This window comes from Ranitomeya imitator, chromosome 1 (genome assembly GCF_032444005.1).
Source record: "Ranitomeya imitator isolate aRanImi1 chromosome 1, aRanImi1.pri, whole genome shotgun sequence".
NCBI classification, from domain to species: Eukaryota; Metazoa; Chordata; class Amphibia; order Anura; family Dendrobatidae; genus Ranitomeya; species Ranitomeya imitator.
The window spans coordinates 724,570,327-724,595,527 of record NC_091282.1 but is presented as its reverse complement, the minus strand read 5'-3'; the positions used below and the strand labels follow the sequence as shown (position 1 = coordinate 724,595,527).

Below are 25,201 nucleotides of genomic sequence, written 5' to 3'. Positions count from 1 at the left end.
TCATGTGTATGGCAATCTTAAAGGGAATCTGTCACCATGTTTTTGCTGCCCCAACTGAGAGCAGCATGATGTAGAGGCAACAACTCTGATTCCAGTGATGTCACTTACTGGTCTGTTGGCTGCAGTTGTGATAAAATCCCTGTTTTATCTGCTGCAGATCTAGCAGTTCTCTGAATGCTGAGCTCTGTATTACCCTGCCCACACCACTGATTGGTAGCTTTCTGTGTGCATAGACAGAAATATGCCAATCTATTTAGATAGAAACTCTCTTGGTAACCAATTTACAATCTGATTAGCTCAGATTTTTCCAATATGCATATTTCTAAATTAGCCAACTTTTTTTGAGAAGCAAGCAAGTGCCATTATAGTGCTTAATTAAATAAATAAACATGTTGGTAAATGTGGTTTCTTTTTATTAAAAGAAGAATGTACACTGTGATCGACTTCAAAAATAGAAGCTTTAGTCCAATTCCACATACTTGGTAGTGAATTCCCAAGACTTTTGATGATGAATATTCGCCAGCACACAATTTGATCCTTTGTGTTATGTACGGCAGTACTATTTTTTTTTTTTTTTTACAAGGTTTGGTTTGGATTTTTATCCAACTTACTTGACCTAATTGGACTAATATTCACATGCAGCAAATTTTGATACAAAAATTTCTGCAACTCTGCCATTCACATAAATGAGGCTTACAGCAATCCATGTACATGATGCAGGAACACTCATTTACTTACATTTATGAAAACAATTATCTTTATATTTCCTACAACAAGACTGCCATGTGTGAATATACTCAAACTAATTTGACTTTCTATGTTATAATTTTTTTTTATTTGGATGCGATTTCCTTATTAGCTGGATCATATGTCTGTCGTTTAATGGTTCAATGGGTTCCTTTTTCTCAGAAGTTGATTGTTTGTTTCTTTTTCCATTTACAGGGAGAGATGGCCGTTCAGGGAAATCAAGTCAACTTGACTTTTTGGGATCCTCACAAAGACCTAACTGTGAGGGTCTGTATGGCAAATTCTGCTGGGTGTGGACCTTGGAGTGACTTTGTTCTTGTGGCCTCCATAGAAGAAGCTGGTAAATAATCTCAAGTCTAAGTTTGGGTTCTCCATCTTGGTCCTCAAGGTCTCTCCAAAAAGTCTTGTTTTTAGGCTCTTTAATATAGGGGACATAGCTACATATTCCTTCCAGTCTAATATTCTATTCCGCAGTGAAGTGGGGCAGAGTAAGGATGAAGTATGAAAACCACTGATCGTTGGAGGTGCCAGGTTGTCAAACCTCCACTGGTCTGATAGAGCTGATCTATCCAAAGGTGCAATATCGAATCCCTAGTAAACCCCCCAACTAGAAAATCTTAACACTTACTCATTCATAATAACCGAGCCCAAGCACCGCAAGATATTATACATCATTAATTACAATGGTACGTGCTCATAATCTGGCAAAAAAACTATATTTTATATATGAGCCAAAACAGTTTGCATCGGTTTCCTTGTTTTTTTTTAAATAATTTAAAAAAATAAAATAAATTAAAGAAAAAGAAAAGCTATTTTTTAGTTTAGTTTAAACTGTTCCATTTTGCAGTAATCCATCTGCAAGAGCAATGGGTAACCCCGTTATTTTCCGTAATCGCCCTCACAATTTGCATTAGTGCGACTTGGCTCAGTCAGCTGCTAATGGTTTCATTATTTTTAATCTTATGACAAATGAGTTGCGATTTGTCCGTTTTTTTTCCCTTTTAAGTCCATTCTGAACAGCTAGAACTCATTTAATTTGGACGACTGTATAAACTGAATTTTCCAAAAATAACTAGTTGGCAGGCTGCTGGGCTTTTTTTTTTTTTTTTACTTCCTTTGTGCCCATTTTAGCTGCCATTTGTTATCTGCATTTGCTCACTACGCTAAACTCCTATAGGCACCTGCAGCTTCTATTTGTGGAATGTTCACAGTGATTATGTAAAATTTTGAGTGGGCAACTTATTCCTGTGCCACATTCATCTCTGTGCAGCCTTCTAAGACGTCTTCAAACGCTTTTGTGCAAATATTCACTTTTCCCAAATTCTTTTGCATTTTTCCCCCGCAATACATCATCTTGTCTCTTGCTCATACTCTTCGGATTACTTCAGAAGGTAAAATGCCTACAGCCTCTGATGTCGGCAGTACAAATGCACAAAAGACTAATGTGTATACAGTATATGTCAACTCATTTAGTATCCGTAATATATCGCTGGCCTAAGATTCATCCATTCATCCTGATTATAGATCACTTAATTTCAGTAGCTAGAGAGAGAACTAGAAAATAGCTCTTTGTAATATATCATTGTCTAGAGCTGGCCATACAAAGCCAGTAATTGTCAGACTAACGCTCGCTCGTTCAGCAGTCAGCTATCGGTTTTGAATCCTATACACAGTGACGGAATACCAATTAGGCAAAGTAGGCTCCGGCCTATGGGCTTCCCATATTTTGGGAGCCACGCCAATGGATGAAAAATATTGATTTGATATGGAAAGAAATTTACAATTGGCGTTCAGTCCCAGATGGATGACTTTGGAGGCCAGCTACATTCACCCCCTACATCCGATCACTGGCTCGCTCTTCTTACCTGCATCTCAAAAACATTTCTAGAATTCGCCCTTTTCTTAATTTCGACTCTGCAAAAACTCTTACTGTTTCACTTATTCATTCTCGTCTGGACTATTGTAACTCTCTACTAATCGGTCTCCCTCTTGCAAAACTCTCCCCGCTCCAATCTGTCCTGAATGCTGCAGCCAGGATCATATTCCTCACCAACCGTTACACCGATGCCTCTACCCTGTGCCAGTCATTACACTGGCTACCCATCCACTCCAGAATCCAGTACAAAACTACTACCCTCATCCACAAAGCACTCCATGGCTCAGCACCACCCTACATCTCCTCCCTGGTATCAGTCTACCACCCTACCCGTGCCCTCCGCTAATGACCTCAGGTTAGCATCCTCAATAATCAGAACCTCCCACTCCCGTCTCCAAGACTTTACACGTGCTGCGCCGATTATTTGGAATGCACTACCTAGGTTAATACGATTAATCCCCAATCCCCACAGTTTTAAGCGTGCCCTAAAAACTCATTTGTTCAGACTGGCCTACCGCCTCAATGCATTAACCTAACAATCCCTGTGTGGCCTATTTATAATAAAAAAAAAAAAAAAGGTTCCTCGCATCATGTTCTCATACACTTTATGCAGTATTAGCCCTCTGTGTCTGTACTGCTACATACTTAGGCAGGTAACTGGTTCATGCAGCTTTACATGAACACCTGAGCCTTACACTATAGCTGGTCCGAATAACTAAAGCAATTGTTACCATCCACCTCTCGTGTCTCCCCTTTTCCTCATAGTTTGTAAGCTTGCGAGCAGGGCCCTCACTCCTCCTGGTATCTGTTTTGAACTGTATTTCTGTTATGCTGTAATGTCTATTGTCTGTACAAGTCCCCTCTATAATTTGTAAAGCGCTGCGGAATATGTTGGCGCTATATAAATAAAATTATTATTATTATTATTATTATTATTATTATTAAGGGAGCTCCGATGTGAGCATTAAAACAGGAGGCAATTAAATGAGGTTTTGGGTATATTGGAGAATTCTCAAGTAGTAGAGGATGGGCATCTATTTGATTGGGAAAGGCAACTGTGTGATTAGCCAAAGTGGGAGTGGGGATGGAGGGGAGGTAAGTGGCCTACATCATGATAGAACATTTATGAGTAGAAGCTTCAGGAACCCAGATGAATATATATAGGCTACATCCCAAGTCAACGAGGTCAACCATCCACTGGGTTTGATCCAGCACTGCACATACATGAATGGGCACTCATCTGTTTTAAATAGGGAGATTGAATTTTACTGCCCAACCACTTGTCTATCTTTCTCCAAACTGCCTGACCTTTGTCTCCGAGCAGGGGAAGACACATACAGAAGAGGCCCCTGTGCAAGACCATGTGGGCCCTTTGCAGTCCAATAGCTCATCATAGTGCACAATTCCACCTGCTTCGGAGGTGGTAGTGGCCCTCTTACCTCTTGGGCCCCTGTGCCGGTGCACAATGATATGTTCTCTCCTGTCTCCGAGTCATGAAGACCACTATGCACATTAGATTGTTGTCCAACTTTTGTATGGGTTTAGCTACCTGTCTCTCTTGCAATCCAAATTTACAAGGGCTCTGCGCTGCCTAAGTACACTTGTGCCTTAGGAATAATCCATCTAGCAGATTTCAAATGTTGACCTTCGTTTTAGGCTCTGTTCCCATGTGCAGTAGTTACTTCCATTTTTGGATTAATTTTGGATCATAAATGCAGAAATAGTTTTCTGCCCAATGACGACAAAAGTATTCTGGGAGTGATACCTTTATTGGCTAAGCAGAAAATAATATGTTTACAAGCTTTCATAGCACTGTGGCTAATTATGTAATTTGTAATTTGGCCTGAAGAAGGAGCCACTGTGCTCTGAAAGCTTGCAAACATATTATTTTCTGCTTAGCCAATAAAGGTATCACTCCCAGAATACTTTTGTCGTCATTGGGCAGAAAAGTATTCACATCGATTTTTCTGGCTAACACTTTGCCACAATATGATTTGTTATTGTATATATGCAGAAATAAAATGTTTTAGTACGTGACCCATTCATTTTAAGTGTCATACGATGTTTTCTTCCTTTCCATCTGTCCCTTTTTATCTGGATTAAAAAAAAACCTCTTTTTGTTCACCAGAGAAAAAAAAAGGATAGCAACTGGATCTTTTTTTTCTTTTGCACAGTGAAGTCCATGGGAAAAGGGACACAACAGATAATCATCTGCTAAGTGATGTTTTTTTGTACTGCACATGCCCAGAAAACTGTGTTCAGAGACACCTTTAGTAAAAATGGATAAGTTGAAAACAGAACAAAAACTGGATGCAAACGATAAACCAAAGTTTCCATTTTAAACAGATCCAATTTTTTTCTAAAGTGGGACCCAATAAGACATTAACTTTGATTTACATTTTCTATCTGTTTCTGCTCCACTTTTAACAGATCAATTTTTTTTAATAATATTGTATCGGTTTTAAATGGATGACAACTGGATATGTGAACAGAGCCTAAGATATAAACATCCTTCTCAACGGACATGATATATGTAGCAGGACAAGGTAGGGGATGACTATATGCAAAAGAGACCAACACATTTTTAATGACATTTGTGAAACCGCTTTTAGAAACGAAGGTGTGTCATGTTAGACTAGTGTACAAATAATCATTAAATGAGAAAATAAATGTGTTACATTTGACAAGGGAAGATATATATCTTGGTACCGTGTTAGCCAGTTGATACAAAAATATTTAGAATTGAGAGTCCTCAATGGTTGATACCTTTTAATGGCTAACTGAAAAGATGGTAACAAATTGCAAGCTTTCAAAACTACTCTGTGCTGTGTTGTGCATAAATATGTGATTCTTCAGAATTTGTGTTAGTCCAGGCCTGATGAAGGGACCTGAGTAGTCTCGAAAGCTTGCAATTTGTTACCATCTTTTCAGTTAGCCATTAAAAGGTATCCACTAGAGTTGAGCGACTTTCTTTTTTAGGATCGAGTCGGGTTTCGCGAAACCCAACTTTGTCAAAAGTGGGGTCGGGTGAAATCGGCCGATTATTTCGAAAAGTCGGTGGCCGACTGAAACATGAAACCCAATGCAAGTCAATGGGGAATCAAAGTCGGTAGTGAGTGGAGGACAGGAAAACACCTACAGTGCCCATTTTAATACCAAAAACATCAATTATTATTTCTTAAGCTTGTCAATCTTAATTTACTTTATAATAATAGTTAGGCATTGAAAACAGGGGGTCATTTGGCTAAAGTTGTGGGGGGGGGGTAGGGCTGGCTCAAGATTTTCGTGGGCCCAGGAAATGCGGAATACATCACGGCGGTGGAGCAGGGAGAGGTAAGTATTTCAACTTTGCAGGTGCTGTGATCCTGAGAAAGCAGGGGGGGCCCACTCGTTGGCACTGGCACAGGGCCCCTCATAGTACAGCGGTGTGTTTGATGGCGGGTGGCGCCTCCCACGGCCAAAGACACTTTTGCTTACTATGAGGGGCCCTGTGCCAGTGCCAACGAGTATGCCCCCCCACCTGTTGAAGGAACCTGCACTTTCATCTGCGCCTTCCTCTTTGTCCCCGTGTAAGGTGGTATAGTATGCGGGAAGGGGAACCTGACTTTCAGCAGGGTGAGATTCTGGCTGTGTAGAGTGCAAGGGGAATGTAGTGGTCTGGGTCAATGTACCAGCAGACTCATCCAGCAGTGGCTGGGCAATGGGCAGGATGAGGAGGAAACACAGATATAGGCCCAAAATAAAAAAGTAGGCTAAATTCAGTTCAAAATTGGTAACCGGACTAAACAGGCGGCATAGCTTTGTTCTGTGGAGGACAATTGTAATGAGTGTCGCAGACACAGTTAGTAGGCCCAAAATACAAAAGTAGGCTAAATGCAGTTCAAAATTGGTAACCGGACTAAACAGGCGGCATAGCTTTGTTCTGTGGAGGACAATTGTAATGAGTGTCGCAGACACAGTTAGTAGGCCCAAAATAAAAAAGTAGGCTAAATTCAGTTCAAAATTGGTAACAGGACTAAACAGGCGGCATAGCTTTGTTCTGTGGAGGACAATTGTAATGAGTGGCGCAGACACAGGTAGTCGGCCCAAAATACAAAAGTAGGCTAAAAGCAGTTCAAAATTGGTAACAAGAATAAACAAGTGGCATAGCTAGGTACTGGGGTGGGCTCCTCTGCTGAGTAGCAGACAGTGGTAGTAGGCGCAAAGTATTAACTGGTCTAAATGGAGGCCAGGGCCCCCGTATATTTTAACTATCATCTATCATTTCAACAAATTTGTATTGGCAGTGCCATTGAAGGATTTAACAGCACAGACTACACAGTGGTGGAGCAGGGAGAGGTAAGTATTGCAAGTGGTAGAGCACTGTTCGAGCAGGGGGGGATCACTCTCTCGTGGGCGGCGGTACTGGCACAGGGCCCCTCATATTACGACGGTGTGTCTGACGTTGGTTGTGCACCACCACCGTCAGAGACACTTCATTGTACTATGAGGGACCCTGTGCTAGTGCCGTCGCCCAAGAGTGGGGGCACCCACCTGTCCAGGTAAACGGCACTCGCACGGGTGCTTGCACCAGGTGGTGACCACGGCCCTGTGGGGGGAGTCAGCCCATTTAGGGAAGTATAAAAATGGCCTATGGTGGACATTCAGCAGCTGGAGGAATTGGAGAAGTCAGTAAGAGGATGCCAAAAGCAAGACATTTTTCATGCAAGCTACGTGTCAGCAGGAGAAGGTGGGGCAAAATAATTTGAAATCCATGATTGGTTCATTTTAATGAAGGTTAGATCATCAACATTCTGGGTAGCCAGACGTGTCCTTTTTTTCAGTCAGTATTGAACCAGCAGCACTGAAGACTCTTTCTGATAGCACACTAGAAGCAGGGCAAGCGAGTTCCTGTAATGCATATTCTGCCAATTCAGGCCAGGTGTCTATTTTAGATGCCCAGTAATCAAAGGGGAAAGACCTGTGAGGGAGAACATCGATAAGGGAGGAAAAGTAGTTCGTAACCATACTGGACAAATGCTGTCTCCGGTCACTTTGAATCGATGCAGCAGTACCTGTCGTGTCAGCGGTCATTGCGAAATCACTCCACAACCTGGTCATAAAACTCCTCTGTCCAATGCCACTTCGGATTTGTGCACCTCTAACACCTATGCCATGTTGCCCCCTACGGCTCGTGTGAGAACCATCACCGCCGCTGTGTGCTGGGAATGCCTGAACCAAACGGTCTACAAGAGTTGCTTGTTTGGTAGCCAATATTTGCTCAAGGTTCTCATGTGGCATGATATTTTGTAATTTTCCTTTATATCATGGATCCAGGAGGCAGGCCAACAAGTAATCGTCATCGGTCATCATTTTGATAATGCGGGGGTCCCTTTTTAGGATACGCAAGGCATACTCAGCCATGTGGGCCAATGTTCCAGGTGTCAGTTCACTGCTTGTGCTGGGTTGAGGAGCACTTTCTTGCAAATCAACATCACTTGTGTCCCGCAAAAACTCTGTACCTGACCTTGCAACGCCACCAGTTTCTATTGCCCCCTGTGAAGCATCCTCCTCCCATAAATATTCATCCCAATCATCCTCCTACTCCTCTTCATCCGCCACCTCGTCCAGGAGATTTCCCTGAGCAGACAATGGCTGACTGTCATCAAGGCTTCCCTCCTCCTCGGCTGCAGACGCCAGCTCCTTAATGTGCGTCAAACTTTGCATCAGCAGACGCATTAGTGGGATGCTCATGCTTATGATGGCGTTGTCTGCACTTACCAGCCGTGTGCATTCCTCAAAACACTGAAGGACTTGACAGAGATCTTGGAGCTTCGACCACTGCACACCAGACAACTCCATGTCTGCCATCCAACTGCCTGCCCGTGTATGTGTATCCTCCCAGAAATTAATCACAGCACGCCTCTGTTTGCACAGCCTCTGAACCATGTGCAGTGTGGAGTTCCACCTTGTTGCAACATCGATTATTAGGTGGTGCTGGGGAAGATTCAGCGATCGCTGATGGTTCAGCATACGGCTGGAGTGTACGGGCGACCGGCGGATGTGCGAGCAAAGTCTTCGCACCTTCAGGAGCAGGGCTGGTAACTCCGGATAATTTTTGAGGAAGCACTGCACCACCAGGTTCAAGGTGTGAGCCAGGCAAGGTATGTGTTTAAGTTCTGAAAGGGCTATGGCAGCCATAAAATTCCTTCCGTTATCACTTACTACCTTGCCTGCCTCAAGATGTACACTGCCCAGCCATGACTGAGTTTGTTGCTGCAAGTACTCGGCCAGTACTTCCGCGGTGTGTCTGTTGTCACCCAAACACTTCATTTCTAACACAGCTTGCTCATGCTTACCACTAGCTGTTCGATAATGGGACACCTCATGTGCAACACTGGCAGCTGCGGATGGAGTGGTCGTGCGACTGCGCTCTATGGACGAGCTTTCGCTTAAGGAGGAGGGGTGGCGAACGCCTACAGCCAACTGTTTCCTAGACCGTGGGCTAGGCAGAACTGTCCCAATATGGCTGTCCCCTGTGGACCCTGCATCCACCACATTAACCCAGTGTGCTGTGATGGACAAGTAACGTCCCTGGCCATGCCTACTGGTCCATGCATCTGTTGTGAGGTGCACCTTTCTACTGACTGATTGCCTCAGTGCATGTACAATGCGGTCTTTGACATGCTGGTGGAGGGCTGGGATGGCTTTTCTCGCAAAGAAGTGTCGACTGGATAGCTCATAGCGTGGTACTGCGTAGGCCATCAGGGCTTTGAAAGCTTCGCTTTCAACCAACCGGTAGGGCATCATCTCTAACGAGATTAGTCTAGCAATGTGGGCGTTCAAACCCTGTGTAGGCGGAAGAGAGGATGAGTACTTTTTTTTTTCCTAACGAGAGTCTCTTGTAGGGTGAGCTGGACTGGAGAGGTGCATATGGTGGAACTAGCGGTGGTGGTGGACATGGCGGATTGAGAGAGGGTTGGTGATGATACAGTGTTTCCTACCAATAACCTTGTGATTCCCTGACTGCTTTGGCCTTGTGACGATACCTCCACATTTGCTGCTGGTGGTGTCCTAACCGGTGGGCTTACAGTGAGGGAAGCAATGTAGCGTTGCTGACTACCTTCATTCTGAGCAGGTGCACCAACGGTACGGGACGTTTGGTAGTTAGTCCAGGCTTGTAAGTGCATGCTGGTTAAATGTCTAAGCATGCACGTTTTATTTAAATTTTGAAGATTCTTCCCTCTGCTAAAGGTCTTTGAGCATTTTTTACAGATAACTTTTGACTGATCATTCGGATCTTGGTTAAAAAATTGCCACACTGCACTCTTCCTACTATGGAATACCTTTTCAGGCATTGCACACTGTGCTACTTTCACGCCATGCTGTCCTAAAACTGTTTTTGTTTTTGACAAACGTTTTTGGCCTGATACGGGCCTGCCAGATGACAGCTGTTGCGATGTAGATGGCTGCTGCGGATCATCCTCCTCTGCTTCTGAGCTACTGGCAGCGGCACCCTCTTTCCCCAATGGCTGCCAATCTGGGTCAACAACTGGGTCATCTATCACCTCCTCTTCAACGTCATGTGCACCTTCCTCTGTGTCACCGTGAAAGGTGCTATAGCGTTCGGGACGGGGCACCATAGTCTCATCAGGGTCAGATTCTGGCTCAGTACACTGCGAGGGCAATGTAGTGATCTGAGTCAATGGAACAGCATTATAATCTAGCTGTGGCTGTGCATCAGTGCACTCCATGTCAGATTCATCTTGTAATGGGCAGTTAACAATTTCCCGTTCTAACCCAGGCACGGTATGTGTAGAGAGCTCCATGGAGTAACCTGTAGTGTCGCCTGACGCATCCTTCACTTTTGGTTTGGGTGAAGGACACAAGGAAACGACTTGTTCGTGACCGCGATCATCCACTGATGACTCGCTGCTTTTATATTTGGAACTTTCTGAAGAGGAGGCGAAAGAGCTAGAGGCTGAGTCAGCAAGGAAAGCCAAAACTTTTTGCTGCTGCTCCGGCTTTAAAAGCTGTTTTCCTACTCCCAGATAAGGGAGCCTTCGAGGCCTTGTGTGGCCAGACGATGACGCTGGCTCAACACCTCCAGCCTTAGGTGCTATTGTGCTTTTGCCACTACCACCAGATGCACCACCACCACCATCAGTACCAGCTGGCAACCACCGCCCACGGCCTCTTCCACGAGACTTCCTCATGTTTTTGGAAAATCTAACCAAAATAACAACTGTTATATGGTACTGTAAAACAAGGTAGAAGGTGTATATAAACATGTTGAGAATTTGAAACTCCCTTTTTTGGGGGGAGACTGACCCAAAACTCAGGCCCAGTGTATAAAACAATGCAATGTAAGTGGCAGAAAGTGGCTGGCTGACATACACCAAACTAACAGGACTGCAGTAGATCCACTTTGTGAGAATTTGAAACTCCCTTTTTTTGGGGAGACTGACCCAAAACTCAGGCCCAGTGTATAAAACAACGCAATGTAAGTGGCAGAAAGTGGCTGGCTGACATACATCAAACTAACAGGACTGCAGTAGATCCACTTTGTGAGAATTTTAATCTCCTCTTTTTTGGGGGGAGACTGACCCAAAACTCAGGCCCAGTGTATAAAACAACGCAATCTAAGTGGCAGAAAGTGGCTGGAAGATATATGAAAAAATACAAGTACTGTAGTACAATTTCAATCTCCCTACAATGATCTCAGGAAAAGTATGGCAGCAAGAAAAAGGACTGCTGCACACAAAAGTGTGGACAAATAAACAAGATAACTGTGCAGAAAGGAGCAACAGGATTTTTGCTTTTAGAAAAGCAGTTGGTTTGCACAGCGGTGTGCAAACAGCAATGCAGCTATCAGGGAGCCTTATAGGGCAGCCCAATAAGCTACAGAGCTGATGCACAAAAATATAGCCTCCACTGTCCCTGCAAACAAATGGTGGTGTTGGACAGTGGAAATCGCTACAGCACAAGCAGTTTCCGGGTTAATCGTCCCTCCCTAACTATATCCCTTCTTCTGATGCAGCTGCGGCAACCTCTCCCTATGTTACGATCGGCAGAAGTAAGATGGCAGTCGGTGTGCACGCCCCTTTATAGCCCCTGTCACGCCGCAGAAAGCAAGACAATCACTGTCATGCCCTTCTCTAAGATGGTGGGGACCGAGACCTATGTCATCACGCTGCCCACACTCTGCGTCCTCCTTCATTGGCTGAAAAATAGCGCTGAAAGCGTCATACGAAACGCGACTTTGGCGTGAAGATCGCCGACCTCATGGCCAATCCCACACTAGGATCGGGTCGGGTTTCATGAAACTCGACTTTGCAGAAAGTCGGCGATTTTTGGATTTGTCCGATCCGTTTCGCTCAACCCTAGTATCAACCACTGAGGACTCTCAATTCTAAATATTTTTCTATCTACTGGCTAACACGGTACCAAGATACATATCTTTCCTGTATCAAAATGGAGGGTACCAGAATGTACCGCATCTTTATGGAACTTAAGCCACTTCTGAAGAAACATGGACAGTGACGTTTCTTTCTTATCTACATGCAAAAAGGAGAATCTAATTCCCAAAGGACTCTGGATTACAAACCCAATTCTTCATACCTACAATACACATTATGCACAAAACCTTTGTGACACGTCTTCCGAGAGACTAAGGAACCGCCTTCTGCATGTCTGCTACAGCATAAAGAGTAAAGTCCAAAGGCAATTTGAAACTCTGAGGAAAACACTTACAGATAACACAGAGCAAAATTTACTACAATACTACAACAAACTACGGACCTTTCTGATTCATAACAAGGAAAAGAAACTACACAGATTGCGCCTCAATTCAGGACTCTATACAAACGCCTCAGAAAGACCTTTATGAATCAGGGCTACCATCCAAGAACAATTCAAAATCAAATTTCAAGACCAACTAGAATATCAAGGAATTATCTCCTACATTACAAAGCTAAAGAAGAAAATAACCGGGTTCCTCTAGTAGTCACCTACAATCCAAATCTGGAGGTGCTTAGGGCAACTGAACGGAAACTCCAACCTTTACTACAAAAAGATTCCCACTTACAATCCATTTTTCCAGACCCCCACTACTATGTTTTAGGCAGCTCCCAAAATTTAAGAAGCATCATTGTCAGAAGCTCCCTGTCCTCTCCAACAGCTGCAGGTACCTTTCCTTGCAACCAGAAAAAATTTAAAACCTGTCTATTTAAAGGGTAATTTCAAATTTCAGAGCGTCAGAAGAGTCTGGGAGTATAAGCTGATGATGACCTTTGACACTCTCAGTGCAGGAATGAAGGTGTTTACATGGATTTATGTCTTTCTACATCAATTAAGGAATTTGCTCCTCAGACTTTGTGGGGGCATCACAACACAGAACCAGACCCCAATCGGGGGACAATAAAACATTCACACTCCTTATCTATGAACTGTTCCAATATTTATGGACACAACTGTTTATCACTCTCCCATAATGATAGCTCTGCTTCACTTCACTTGTCTTATCCATTGCATTGTCTTTCTGCTGTGTTGTGTATAAATATGTGATTCTTCAGAATTTGAATTAGTTTATGCCTGATGAAGAGACCGGAGTAGTCTTGAAAACTTGCAATTTACCATCTTTTCAGTTAGCTGTGAGGAATCTCAATTCTAAATATTTTTAAATTTGACAAGTCGTCATGATATGTAAAATTTTTCTATTCTATACCACTTAGGTCGGCAGAGACGTCCACATGCCAGAATGTCCTGGGTCCCCCTGGTTTTGGGTATCCTTACTGCCTTGGTGACAGTTGTGGCTATGACCTTAATATTTTTGCGAAAAAGAAGAAAAGAAACAAGATTCGGGTGAGAAAACGCTCAATTATGTTAAAACTAAGCATTAGATTATGTAGCATAACTGATTTTTAAGAAGGAGAGCCGGTTAGTGAGTTTGTGTATTCTAATAAATATCTATCTCTCTATCTATCTATCTATCTATCTATCTATCTATCTATCTATCTATCTATCTATCTATCTATCTATCTATCTATATACATACACACACACCCCTTATCTTCTATATATATATAATTGTCTAAGGGTTTTTCCGTCTGTCTGTCTGTCTGTCCTGGAAATCCCGCGTCTCTGATTGGTCGAGGCCGCCAGTCCTCGACCAATCAGCGACGGGCACAGCGACGATGATGTCATAAAGGACGTAGACATCTCACGTTTCTGATTCAGCGACGGGCACAGTATCGACGTAGATGTCATAATGGTTGCCATGGCGACGATGATGTCATAAAGGTTGCCTCGACCAATCAGCGACGGGCACAGTCTGCCGCGAATTCTGGAATCATCATTGTCCATATACTACGGGGACATGCATATTCTAGAATACACGATGCGTTAGAATCGGGCCACAATCTAGTATGTATATAAATGCATATATTAAAAAAATCAGCAGTGGCATATATATGCAGGATAACCAGTAATTAAACAGGTGTGTCTCCTGCATTTCCACCAGTATTCACCTTTGCAGGCCCTATCTCTTAATTTACAATTGAGGCTGAGCTGGAGGATGAGAACGTTGAGCTGGAGGGTGGAGACTAGATTCTACAATCTTTCCCATATACAGAAGAATTCCTACACTTCTTTCCTTAGTTATCATGCAGCGAAAAATAGCAGTATCAGCATGGAGGATATTAGGGCTCATACTCACATGCGAGAAACTCGGATGAGTCTCGCACGTCAATACCTGGCACGGCTGCCGGCACTCAGGAGCGGAGCGTTCAGCGCATATATTGCTATGTGGCCACACGCTCCACCCCTGAGTCTCGGCTGCAGTGTCTAGTATTGACATGCGAGACTCCTCAGAGTTTCTCGCATGCGAGTATGAGCCCTTATACAGCAGTCCTGAACTGTGTAGATGTGAATCCAGATCTAGGGTGTTGTAAAAGAATTGTTACAAAGCTCAGCGCAATCTTTCTGTGTCTTCCTCAGCTTGATTTCTTACAAAGCTTTCCACTCCTCCTCTCCATAGAGAACTTGACACCTCACAGAGCTTGCAATGTGTCTTGAACAAGACTAGGTAGAGCTGTTTTTTTTTCACAGTGGATGATAAATTTGGTATCTAGAGGGGAGGGGAAGGAGTGGCTCATAAGTGGAGAAAGAAGCAGAACTCTCTGATAAGATCTGTTACTAGTTTTTTCTATTTGCCTGTAGTTTTGGTTTGTGAAAAATTTGTTAAAAGAACAGTTTCCATTTAAATGAAAAGGGAGTAACAACATGACACCATGTATAAGGCACAGCTAGTATTAAAAAAGAAGACATATGATATATGTTTTATGTCTGTCTTTATTCTCAGTTTTTTTAACTTTTTTTTTGCTGACTAGTCTTTATTACTTGCCTAAAAAATGTCTGGTTTTGCCATTAATTATCGTTTTTCTAAGCAATATTGGAAATTCAACTTTCTGTTTTATTAACATTTTTTTATAGACACCTATTTGGTTCTATGCTTGGTCGGGGTGGTCCAGTCATACAGTTTACTGCAGCCAGATCTTTCAACAGGAGAGGAACAGAGGTTTTGGAGGCTACATGTAAGTCAAAATACATGTTTCGGTGGTCCGCATATCATCTCTACATCTACGCTATTATTTACATGTAGCCCAAAATGCTTGCAATGAAAATACAGGTCTTCACCACAATGTTAATGGTCAGATAATTTTTCATAACCTGCATTCCAACTAATTAGGCTACTTTCACACTAGCGTCGTGTGACGGCCGTTGCAATGCGTCGTTTTGGAGAAAAAATGCAATCTGCAAAGTTGCCCGCAGGATGCGTTTTTTCTCCATAGACTTGCATTAGCGACGTATGGTCACACGTTGCATCCGTCTTGCGATGGATGCGTCGTGTTTTGGCGGACCGTCGGCACAAAAAAAGTTCCATGTAACGTTTTTTTATGCGACGTGTCCGCCATTTCCGACCACGCATGCGCGGCCAGAACTCCGCCGCCTCCTCCCCGGACATTACAATGGGGCAGCGGATGCGTTGAAAAACTGCATCCGCTGCCCCCGTTGTTCATTTATTTCACAACGTGCGTCGTTACGTCGGACCGAAGCATGGCGACGGCCCCGTACCGACGCTAGTGTGAAAGTAGCTGTACATAGCTGTTTTCAGCACTGAATGCAGCGTAGCTTCCAATAACTTCAATTGGAGCTGAGCTGCAGTACCCAAGGATGGCCACTACAAGGATTGAGCCGTGCTGCTTCGTGTATGTACACAGTTTACAGTGGATGAGTTAACGTGCTAGGTTTCAGACTCCCACCAATGGGTGTAACGATTGCAGTCGCAGAGGTTGTGATCCTACCTAGGCCCATGCAAGAGAGGGGCAGCCGAAGAAAGCGCCTCCTTCAGCATAGAGACTCTTCAGCTCCATGTACTGCAGTACATGCCACCGGCTAATCAGAGGCCAGCACCTGACGTCAGCATGCCAGGCATTGGCGTCTCATGACAGTGCCACCATACATCGCCAAAGCAAGCAGACCGAAGTCATCTGCCACCCTTTGCATCTGCTACAGAAGAGGACGCTGCACATCGAGGGACTGCAGGAAGGTGAGTAGCATGAGTAGAATTTTTTTCTACACAGAGGCAGAACGGGAACCTATATATACCAACAAAGGGACCAAGGATGGAGGACATACATATCAGGAAGGGGCCCTGGATTGAGTGGGGAAAAAAGTATTTAGTCAGCCACCAATTATGCAAGTTCTCCCACTCAAAAACATGAGACAGGCCTGTAATTGACATCATAGGTAGACCACAACTATGAGTGCCAGAATGAGAAAACAAATCCAGAAAATCACCCTGTCTGATTTTGCAAGATTTATTTAGCAAATTATGGTAAAAAAATAAGTACTGTACCGTATTTGTTCAATAGCAAAAGTTCATCTCAATATTTTGTTATATATCCTTTGTTGCCAATGACAGAGGTCAAACGTTTTCTGTAAGTCTTCACAAGGTTGGCACACACTGTTGTGGTATGTTGGCCCATTCCTCCATGCAGATCTCCTCTAGAACAGTGATGTTTTGGGCCTGTCGCTGGGCAACACAGACTTTCAACTCCCTCCAAAGGTTTTCTATGGGGTTGAGATCTGGAGACTGGCTAGGCCACTCCAGGATCCTCATATGTTTCTTATGAAGCCACTCCTTTGTTGCCCTGGCAGTGTGCTTGGGATCATTATCAAGCTGAAAGATCCATCCACGTTTTATCTTCAATGCACTTGCTGATGGAAGGAGGTTTGCACTCAAAATCTCACTATACATGGCCCCATTCATTCTTTCATGTACACGGATCAGTCGTCCTGGTCCCTTTTGCAGAGAAACAGCCCCAAAGCATGATGTTGTCACTCCCATGCTTCACAGTAGGTATGGTGTTCTTTGGATGCAACTCAGCATTCTGTCTCTTCCAAATACGACGAGTTTTGTTTCTACCAAACAGTTCTACTTTTGTTTCATTAGACCATATGACGTTCTCCCAATACTCTTCTGGATAATCCAAACGCTCTCTAGCAAACTTCAGACATGGCCGGACATGTACTGGCTTAAGCAGAAGGACACGTCTGGCACTGCAGGATCTGCGTCCCTGGCGGCGTAGTGTTACTAATGGTAGCCTTTGTTATGGTGGTCCCAACTCTATGCAGGTCATTCACTAGGTCCTTCTGTGTGGTTCTGGGATTTTTGCTCACTGTTCTTATCATTTTGACCCCACGGGGTGAGATTTTGCATGGTGCCCCAGATTGAGGGAGATTATCAGTGGTCTTGTATGTCTTCCATTTTCTTATTATTGCTCCCAGAGATGATTTCATCAGACCAAGCTGCTTGCCTATTGCAGACTCCGTCTTCCCATGGGCAGCATTGCAGCCTTGCAGCGCTGGGGTCCTGGGTTCAAATCCCGCCAAGGACAACATCTGCAAGGAGTTTGTATGTTCTCCCCGTGTTTGCGTGCATTTCTTCCAGGTACTCCGGTTTCGTCCCACATTCCAAAAACATACTAAAAGGGAATTTAGATTGTGAGCCCCATCGGGGACAGCGATGATAATGTGAGCAAACTGTAAAGCGCTGCGAAATATGTTAGCGCTATATAAAAATACAGATTATTATTAAGATTATTATTCCCAGCTTGCTGCAGGGCTGCAATTTTGTTTCTGGTGTCCTTCGACAGCTCTTTGATCTTCACCACAGTGGAGTTTGGAGTGTGACTGTTTGAGGTTGTGGACAGGTGTCTTTTATAGGCTAGGTTCACATTGCATTAACAGCAGCCCGTTCAACACATAATAATATAATAATAATAATAATTTTTATTTATATAGCGCCAACATATTCCGCAGCGCTTTACAAATTATAGAGGGGACTTGTACAGACAATAGACATTACAGCATAACAGAAATACAGTTCAAAACAGATACCAGGAGGAATGAGGGCCCTGCTCGCAAGCTTACAAACTATGGGGAAAAGGGGAGACACGAGAGGTGGGCTGCTGTTAACGCAAGTGCCGACATGACATCGCGCTAGCGCAGATAGAGCTAGCAGATGCTCTATCTGTGCTAGCTGTGACGGACCCGGAAATGCTGCAGCCCGCGTCCCAGGGTCCGTCGCTCAATTACGGCACATCGCTAGCGCACGCCCATTGTGTGCGTGCGCCAGCGATGCGTCCGACATAGGAAGTAATGGCGCCGTTAACGGACTGCGTTACACTGCGTTATGCCGCAGTGTAACGTAGTCTGTCTAACGGACGACCAAAACGTAATGTGAACCTGGCCATACTGATAAATTCAAACAGGTGACATTACTACAGGTAATGAATGGAGGACAGAGGAGCCTCTTAAAGAAGAAGTTACAGGTCTGTGAGAGCCAGAAATCTTGCCTGTTTTTAGGTGACCAAATACTTATTTTCCCCCATAATTTGCAAAATAAATCTTGCAAAATCAGACAAGGTGATTTTCTGGATTTGTTTTCTCATTTTGACTCGCATAGTTGTGGTCTACCTATGTTGTCAATTACAGGCTTTTCTCATCTTTTTAAATGGGAGAACTTGCACAATTGGTAGCTGACTAAATAATTTTTTCCCCACTGTATATGCCAGGATGGGGAACTTGTATACCAGGAAGAGGCCCAGGATTGGGGACAAGTATACCAGGGTTGGGGACATATATTTCAGTGAGAGGCACAGGATTGGGGACATACAGTTAGGGCCAGAAATATTTGGACAGTGACACAATTTTCGCGAGTTGGGCTCTGCATGCCACCACATTGGATTTGAAATGAAACCTCTACAACAGAATTCAAGTGCAGATTGTAACGTTTAATTTGAAGGGTTGAACAAAAATATCTGATAGAAAATGTAGGAATTGCACACATTTCTTTACAAACACTCCACATTTTAGGAGGTCAAAAGAAATTGGACAAATAAACATAACCCAAACAAAATATTTTTATTTTCAATATTTTGTTGCAAATCCTTTGGAGGCAATCACTGCCTTAAGTCTGGAACCCATGGACATCACCAAACGCTGGGTTTCCTCCTTCTTAATGCTTTGCCAGGCCTTCACAGCCGCAGCCTTCAGGTCTTGCTTGTTTGTGGGTCTTTCCGTCTTCAGTCTGGATTTGAGCAAGTGAAATGCATGCTCAATTGGGTTTAGATCTGGAGATTGACTTGGCCATTGCAGAATGTTCCACTTTTTGGCACTCATGAACTCCTGGGTAGCTTTGGCTGTATGCTTGGGGTCATTGTCCATCTGTACTATGAAGCGCCGTCCAATCAACTTTGCAGCATTTGGCAGAATCTGGGCTGAAAGTATATCCCGGTACACTTCAGAATTCATCCGGCTACTCTTGTCTGCTCTTATGTCATCAATAAACACAAGTGACCCAGTGCCATTGAAAGCCATGCATGCCCATGCCATCACGTTGCCTCCACCATGTTTTACAGAGGATGTGGTGTGCCTTGGATCATGTGCCGTTCCCTTTCTTCTCCAAACTTTTTTCTTCCCATCATTCTGGTACAGGTTGATCTTTGTCTCATCTGTCCATAGAATACTTTTCCAGAACTCAGCTGGCTTCTTGAGGTGTTTTTCTGCAAATTTAACTCTGGCCTGTCTATTTTTGGTATTGATGAATGGTTTGCATCTAGATGTGAACCCTTTGTATTTACTGTCATGGAGTCTTCTCTTTACTGTTGACTTAGAGACAGATACACCTACTTCACTGAGAGTGTTCTGGACTTCAGTTGATGTTGTGAACGGGTTCTTCTTCACCAAATTAAGTATGCGGCGATCATCCACCACTGTTGTCATCCGTGGACGCCCAGGCCTTTTTGAGTTCCCAAGCTCACCAGTCAATTCCTTTTTTCTCAGAATGTATCCAACTGTTGATTTTGCTACTCCAAGCATGTCTGCTATCTCTCTGATGGATTTTTTCTTTTTTTTTCAGCCTCAGGATGTTCTGCTTCACCTCAATTGAGAGTTCCTTTGACCGCATGTTGTCTGCTCACAGCAACAGCTTCCAAATGCAAAACCACACACCTGGAATCCACCCCTGACCTTTTAACTACTTCATTGATTACAGGTTAACGAGGGAGACGCCTTCAGAGTTAATTGCAGCCCTTAGAGTCCATTGTCCAATTACTTTTGGTTCCTTGAAAAAGAGGACGCTATGCATTACAGAGCTATGATTCCTAAACCCTGTCTCTGATTTGGATGTGGAAACTATCATATTGCAGCTGGGAGTGTGCACTTTCAGCCCATATTATATATATAATTGTATTTCTGAACATGTTTTTGTAAACAGCTAAAATAACAAAACTTGTGTCAGTGTCCAAATATTTCTGGCCCTAACTGTATATATCAGAATGAGGGACATGTATATCAGCTTGGACTGACATACACTGCTCAAAAAAATAAAGGGAACACTAAAATCCCACATCCTAGATATCACTGAATGAAATATTCCAGTTGTAAATCTTTATTCATTACATAGTGGAATGTGTTTGGAACAATAAAACCTAAAAATTATCAACATAAATCACAACTAATATCCCACGGAGGTCTGGAGTTGGAATGATGCTCAAAATCAAAGTGGAAAATAAAGTTACAGGCTGATTCAACTTCAGTGGAAATGCCTCAAGACAAGGAAATGATACTCAGTAGTGTGTGTGGCCTCCACGTGCCTGTATGACCTCCCTACAACGCCGGGGCATGCTCCTGATGAGGTGGCGGATGGTCTCCTGAGGCATCTCCTCCCAGTCTTGGACTAAAGCATCTGCCAAATCCTGGATAGTCTGTGGTGCAACATGATGTTGGTGGATGGTACAAGACATGATGTCCCAGATGTGTTCAATTGGATTCAGGTCCGGGGAATGGGCGGGACAGTCCATAGCTTCAATGCCTTCATCTTCCAGGAACTGCTGACACACTCCAGCCACATGAGGTCTGGCATTGTCCTGCATTAGGAGGAATTCAGGGCCAACCGCACCAGCATATGGTCTCACAAGGGGTCTGAGGATCTCATCTCGGTATCTAAGGGCAGTCAGGCTACCTTTGGCGAGCACATGTAGGGCTGTGCGGCCCTCCAAAGAAAGGCCACCCCACACTATTACTGACCCACTGTCAAACCATTCATGCTGAAAGATGTTGCAGGCAGCAGATCGCTCTCCACAGCATCTCCAGACTCTGTCTCGTCTGTCTCATGTGCTCAGTGTGAACCTGCTTTCATCTGTAAAGAGCACAGGGCGCCAGTGGCGAATTTGCCAATCCTGGTGTTCTGTGGCAAATGCCAAGCGTCCCGCATGGTGTTGGGCTGTGAGCACAACCCCTATCTGTGGACATCGGGCACTCAGACTATCCTCATGGAGTCGGTTTCTAACCGTTTGTGCAGACACATGCACATTTGTGGCCTGCTGGAGGTCATTTTGCAAGGCTCTGGCAGTGCTCCTCCTGTTCCTCCTTGCACAAATGCTGTGGTAGCGGTCTTGCTGCTGGGTTGTTGCCCTCCTATGACCCCCTCCACGTCTCCTGGTGTACTAGCCTGTCTCCTGGTAGTACTTCCAGCCTCTGGACACAATGCTGACAGACACAGCAAACCTTCTTACCATAGCTCGCATTGATGTGCCATCCTGGATGAGCTGCACTACCTGAGCCACTTGTGTGGGTTGTAGAGTCCGTCCCATGCTACCACGAGTGTGGAAGCACAAACAACATTCAAAAGTGACCAAAATATCAGCCAGAAAGCATTGGTACTGAGATGTGGTCTGTGGTCCCTACCTGCAGAACCACTCCTTTATTGAATATGTCTTGATAATTGCCAAGAATTTCCATCTGTTGTCTATTCCATTTGCACAACAGCATGTGAAATTGATTGTCAAACAGTGTTGCTTCCTAAGTGGACAGTTTCATTTTGCAGAAGTTTGATTTTACTTGGAGTTATATTCTGTTGTTTAAGTGTTCCCTTTATTTTTTTGAGCAGTGTATATACAAAGAATGGGGATATATATACCAGGATGTGGGAACATACTGTATATACCAGGATGGGGTACTTATATACTGTGATGGGGGGGCATATATACCGGGATGGGGCATATATTTACCTGGAAGGATCTCAGGATGGGGGCATTAGTACAGGATTGTTGATATTACTACATAATGAAGGAGGCGCAAAGACGTGTGTCTTTATAGGATTTAGAACGGTACAGACGCCCATACATGTGACCAACATGCGGAGGCCCAAATTTCACATCGGGGTCCATCGGACTCTAGCTACGCCACTAATCCCACCGACTTCATATTGATTACCTGTCTTAGAGATAAGTTATAAATAATTAAGCCAGGGACAACTCCTTTAAGCTATCATATTGTGATTAACAACTAACTTAAATCTTTGAAGAAACGATACTGTGTTTCGTAAATGAGTCAATAAACTATTTTTTTTTTCTTCTGTCTATAGTGGATAGTATCGGCATTAGTGATGAGCTGAAGTCCAAGCTTACAGATGTCCTCATTCAGCAGCAGCAGTTTACTTTAGGACGTACACTTGGAAAAGGTAAGGAGGGAAATTTGCTGTAATGCAATAGGACATTATTACTGATGGGGTGCAAAACTGTCTCAATCAGGAACCAGTCTTGTTCATAAACTTATGTAGATTTTTCAGTGCTTACCCCATTTTTAATAGTTTTTTCTGCTTGAAAACTTGTAACCCATTAGGAGAATTTGGTTCTGTCCGGGAAGCTCAGTTGAAGACAGAAGATGGCTCGTTGCAGAAGGTTGCCGTGAAGATGCTTAAAAGTGAGTATAATGACATTCTCATTTATTTTCTGTTAACATACACATAATGATGACCTAACCTTATGATAGGTCATCCATATCAGATCGGTGGGTCTCCGATGCCTTGCCCTCCACCACTCAGCTGTGCAGCAATGAATGGAGGACTGCTGTTCGGCCCCATTCACTGCTTACAACTGGCCACAATGGATCGGATAACAGTTGATCAATGGAGGTGCCATATGTCGGACCCTCAACAATCTGATATTGATGAACTACCCTAAGGATAAGCCCAGAAAACCCTTTTAATGATAGATGAGTAATGCTTGTTTTTCTTTATATTTTCTGCTTAACATCTTAAATGCTATTGCAATTAGGAAGGTTTGTACTTCATTAAATTATGGGGACTTTAGGCCACAGAGTCTTTTTGTTTAGTGTGTGGAGCAGAAACTGAGCAGAAACTCAAAAGTTGTTGAGGATTTGAAGAGTTTCCACTAAGTTTCTGCTCCAAAAACTCATCTAAAAACTCTATGTGCACATGGGCATATAAGGCAATGATTAGATCAAGAATCTGTTTTGTAAAGGGAGAAATTTAGCAGTTTTCCTAGAAAGAGAAGACATCTACTGCACCACCTAGTGGCCCCATACGTGATAGGGAAAAGTGGGCTGAAAAGCGGCGCTCCCTGCTATCCTCTGTGCGGGAGCAGCAAAGCCTCATTAACTTCTCAAGAGTGTGTGGTTGAGAGAAGAGCCGTGCAGGAAAAGGCCAAATAGACCTCGATCTCTTCATTCTCCAGGGAATTTTAGAGGTTGGACTATCCTTTCCTGTTGATGTGCTAGGACATTATTAGATGGCAATACCCATTATGTGGATTAAGATGACCATGAAAAGAATAAAAGTCATGCATGGGTTTCAAAGCAGATACAGCTACTTGAGTTGATTTTAAAGCGGTTGACTTTAATATCCTTACGATAGGTCATCAATGTCTGGTCGGTGGCAGTGCGACACCTGGCACACCCACCGATTAGCTGTTCCCCATGGTGGTGGTGATCGGAACTGCTCAGTTAGCTGCACAACACATCTCTGTCTGCAGAATAGTGCCCGTGACCGGGTACCGCACATCTGTCCCCTGATTCAAATTAATAGGGGATGCATGTGCAGTACCCAGTCGCGGCCACTATTCCGTCTTTGGAACTATGGTGTGCAGCTCCACAACTGAGCAGTTCTAGCCACCGTCAACAGCTGATCTGTGGGGGTGCCGGGTGTTGCACCCCCTCCGATCAGACATTTATGAGCTAAGCATAGGCCATTAATGTTAAAGTCCTGGACAACCCTTTTAAGTCAAACTAATATTAAATATATCATCCAAACAGTAAAAATGAGGCAAATGCAGGATAATGTGCCTTGTTGACTTTCCTATTGCTGAAGTATTTTCCCTGTATAAGGCAATCGGGGGTAAAATACAGCTCTCAATTGGGGCACGTCATCCTCCAATGTCTTGTATGTGGGTAATAAAGCAAAACAATTGCAAATTTGCCTGTCTCCAAAGCAACTTTCCCCAGATTTGTTCCCATCTACACACCAGCAATACAGAATTTATGACAAGATTGGCTATTTATACCGCCATAATGAATGTGTTGGCATATTTACATTACATGGCCTTGCGGTTTGGCGGAAACCTATAATATTTGCTTAATAGGGAAATAATATATTGTCTATACTGCTGCAGACATAGAACTGAGCAGCAGAAGAGGGAAGGTCATTATGTACTGGACTTTAAGTGAGGTCTGTAAAGAATTTCTGGCTTCTACATCACAAGAACCTTGTTAGAAGTGATTCCAATAGACAAGCACAGATTCAGTTCCAGCGCAGTTATAATGAGCCTTCTGGATGCTAATTTCAGAGACTGTTCCTCCGCAATTTGCCTCTTATAACATTCTCCCTTTTTCCTGCCAGCGGAAATTTTCTGCTCCAGTGATATTGAAGAATTCTTGAGAGAAGCTGCTTTTATGAAGGAATTTGACCATCCAAACGTTTGCAAATTAATAGGTAAAAAAATTATTTGACATTACCCACAGTATATCCTGTCAGTGAGGCATTGTTACTGGTTGCATAAATTTAAGGCGGAATATTTTTAGAAATGTATAATATTGGAAAATTTAGTTTATTGTTATTTTTTTGTTTTGATCTACAATAGAAATATAATTACGGATAAAAAAAAAAAACAACAACTTCAGAACATTGAAGGTACCGTATATCCCCAACCCTTAAACTAAACCCCTGTCATAATG

At 43.5% G+C, this 25,201-nt stretch overlaps 1 protein-coding gene across 1 annotated transcript in view; it reads left to right on the top strand.

Annotated features, from left to right (window-relative positions):
* TYRO3 (TYRO3 protein tyrosine kinase) overlaps positions 1-25,201 on the top strand; it is a 287,406-nt gene that overhangs the window by 208,961 nt on the left and 53,244 nt on the right. The window contains exons 9-14 of the mRNA XM_069732534.1: positions 943-1,087; positions 13,336-13,465; positions 15,095-15,195; positions 22,596-22,691; positions 22,853-22,933; positions 24,867-24,959. Of these exons, the coding sequence (XP_069588635.1) occupies positions 943-1,087; positions 13,336-13,465; positions 15,095-15,195; positions 22,596-22,691; positions 22,853-22,933; positions 24,867-24,959 (646 nt within the window). The remainder of the gene's footprint in view (positions 1-942; positions 1,088-13,335; positions 13,466-15,094; positions 15,196-22,595; positions 22,692-22,852; positions 22,934-24,866; positions 24,960-25,201) is intronic.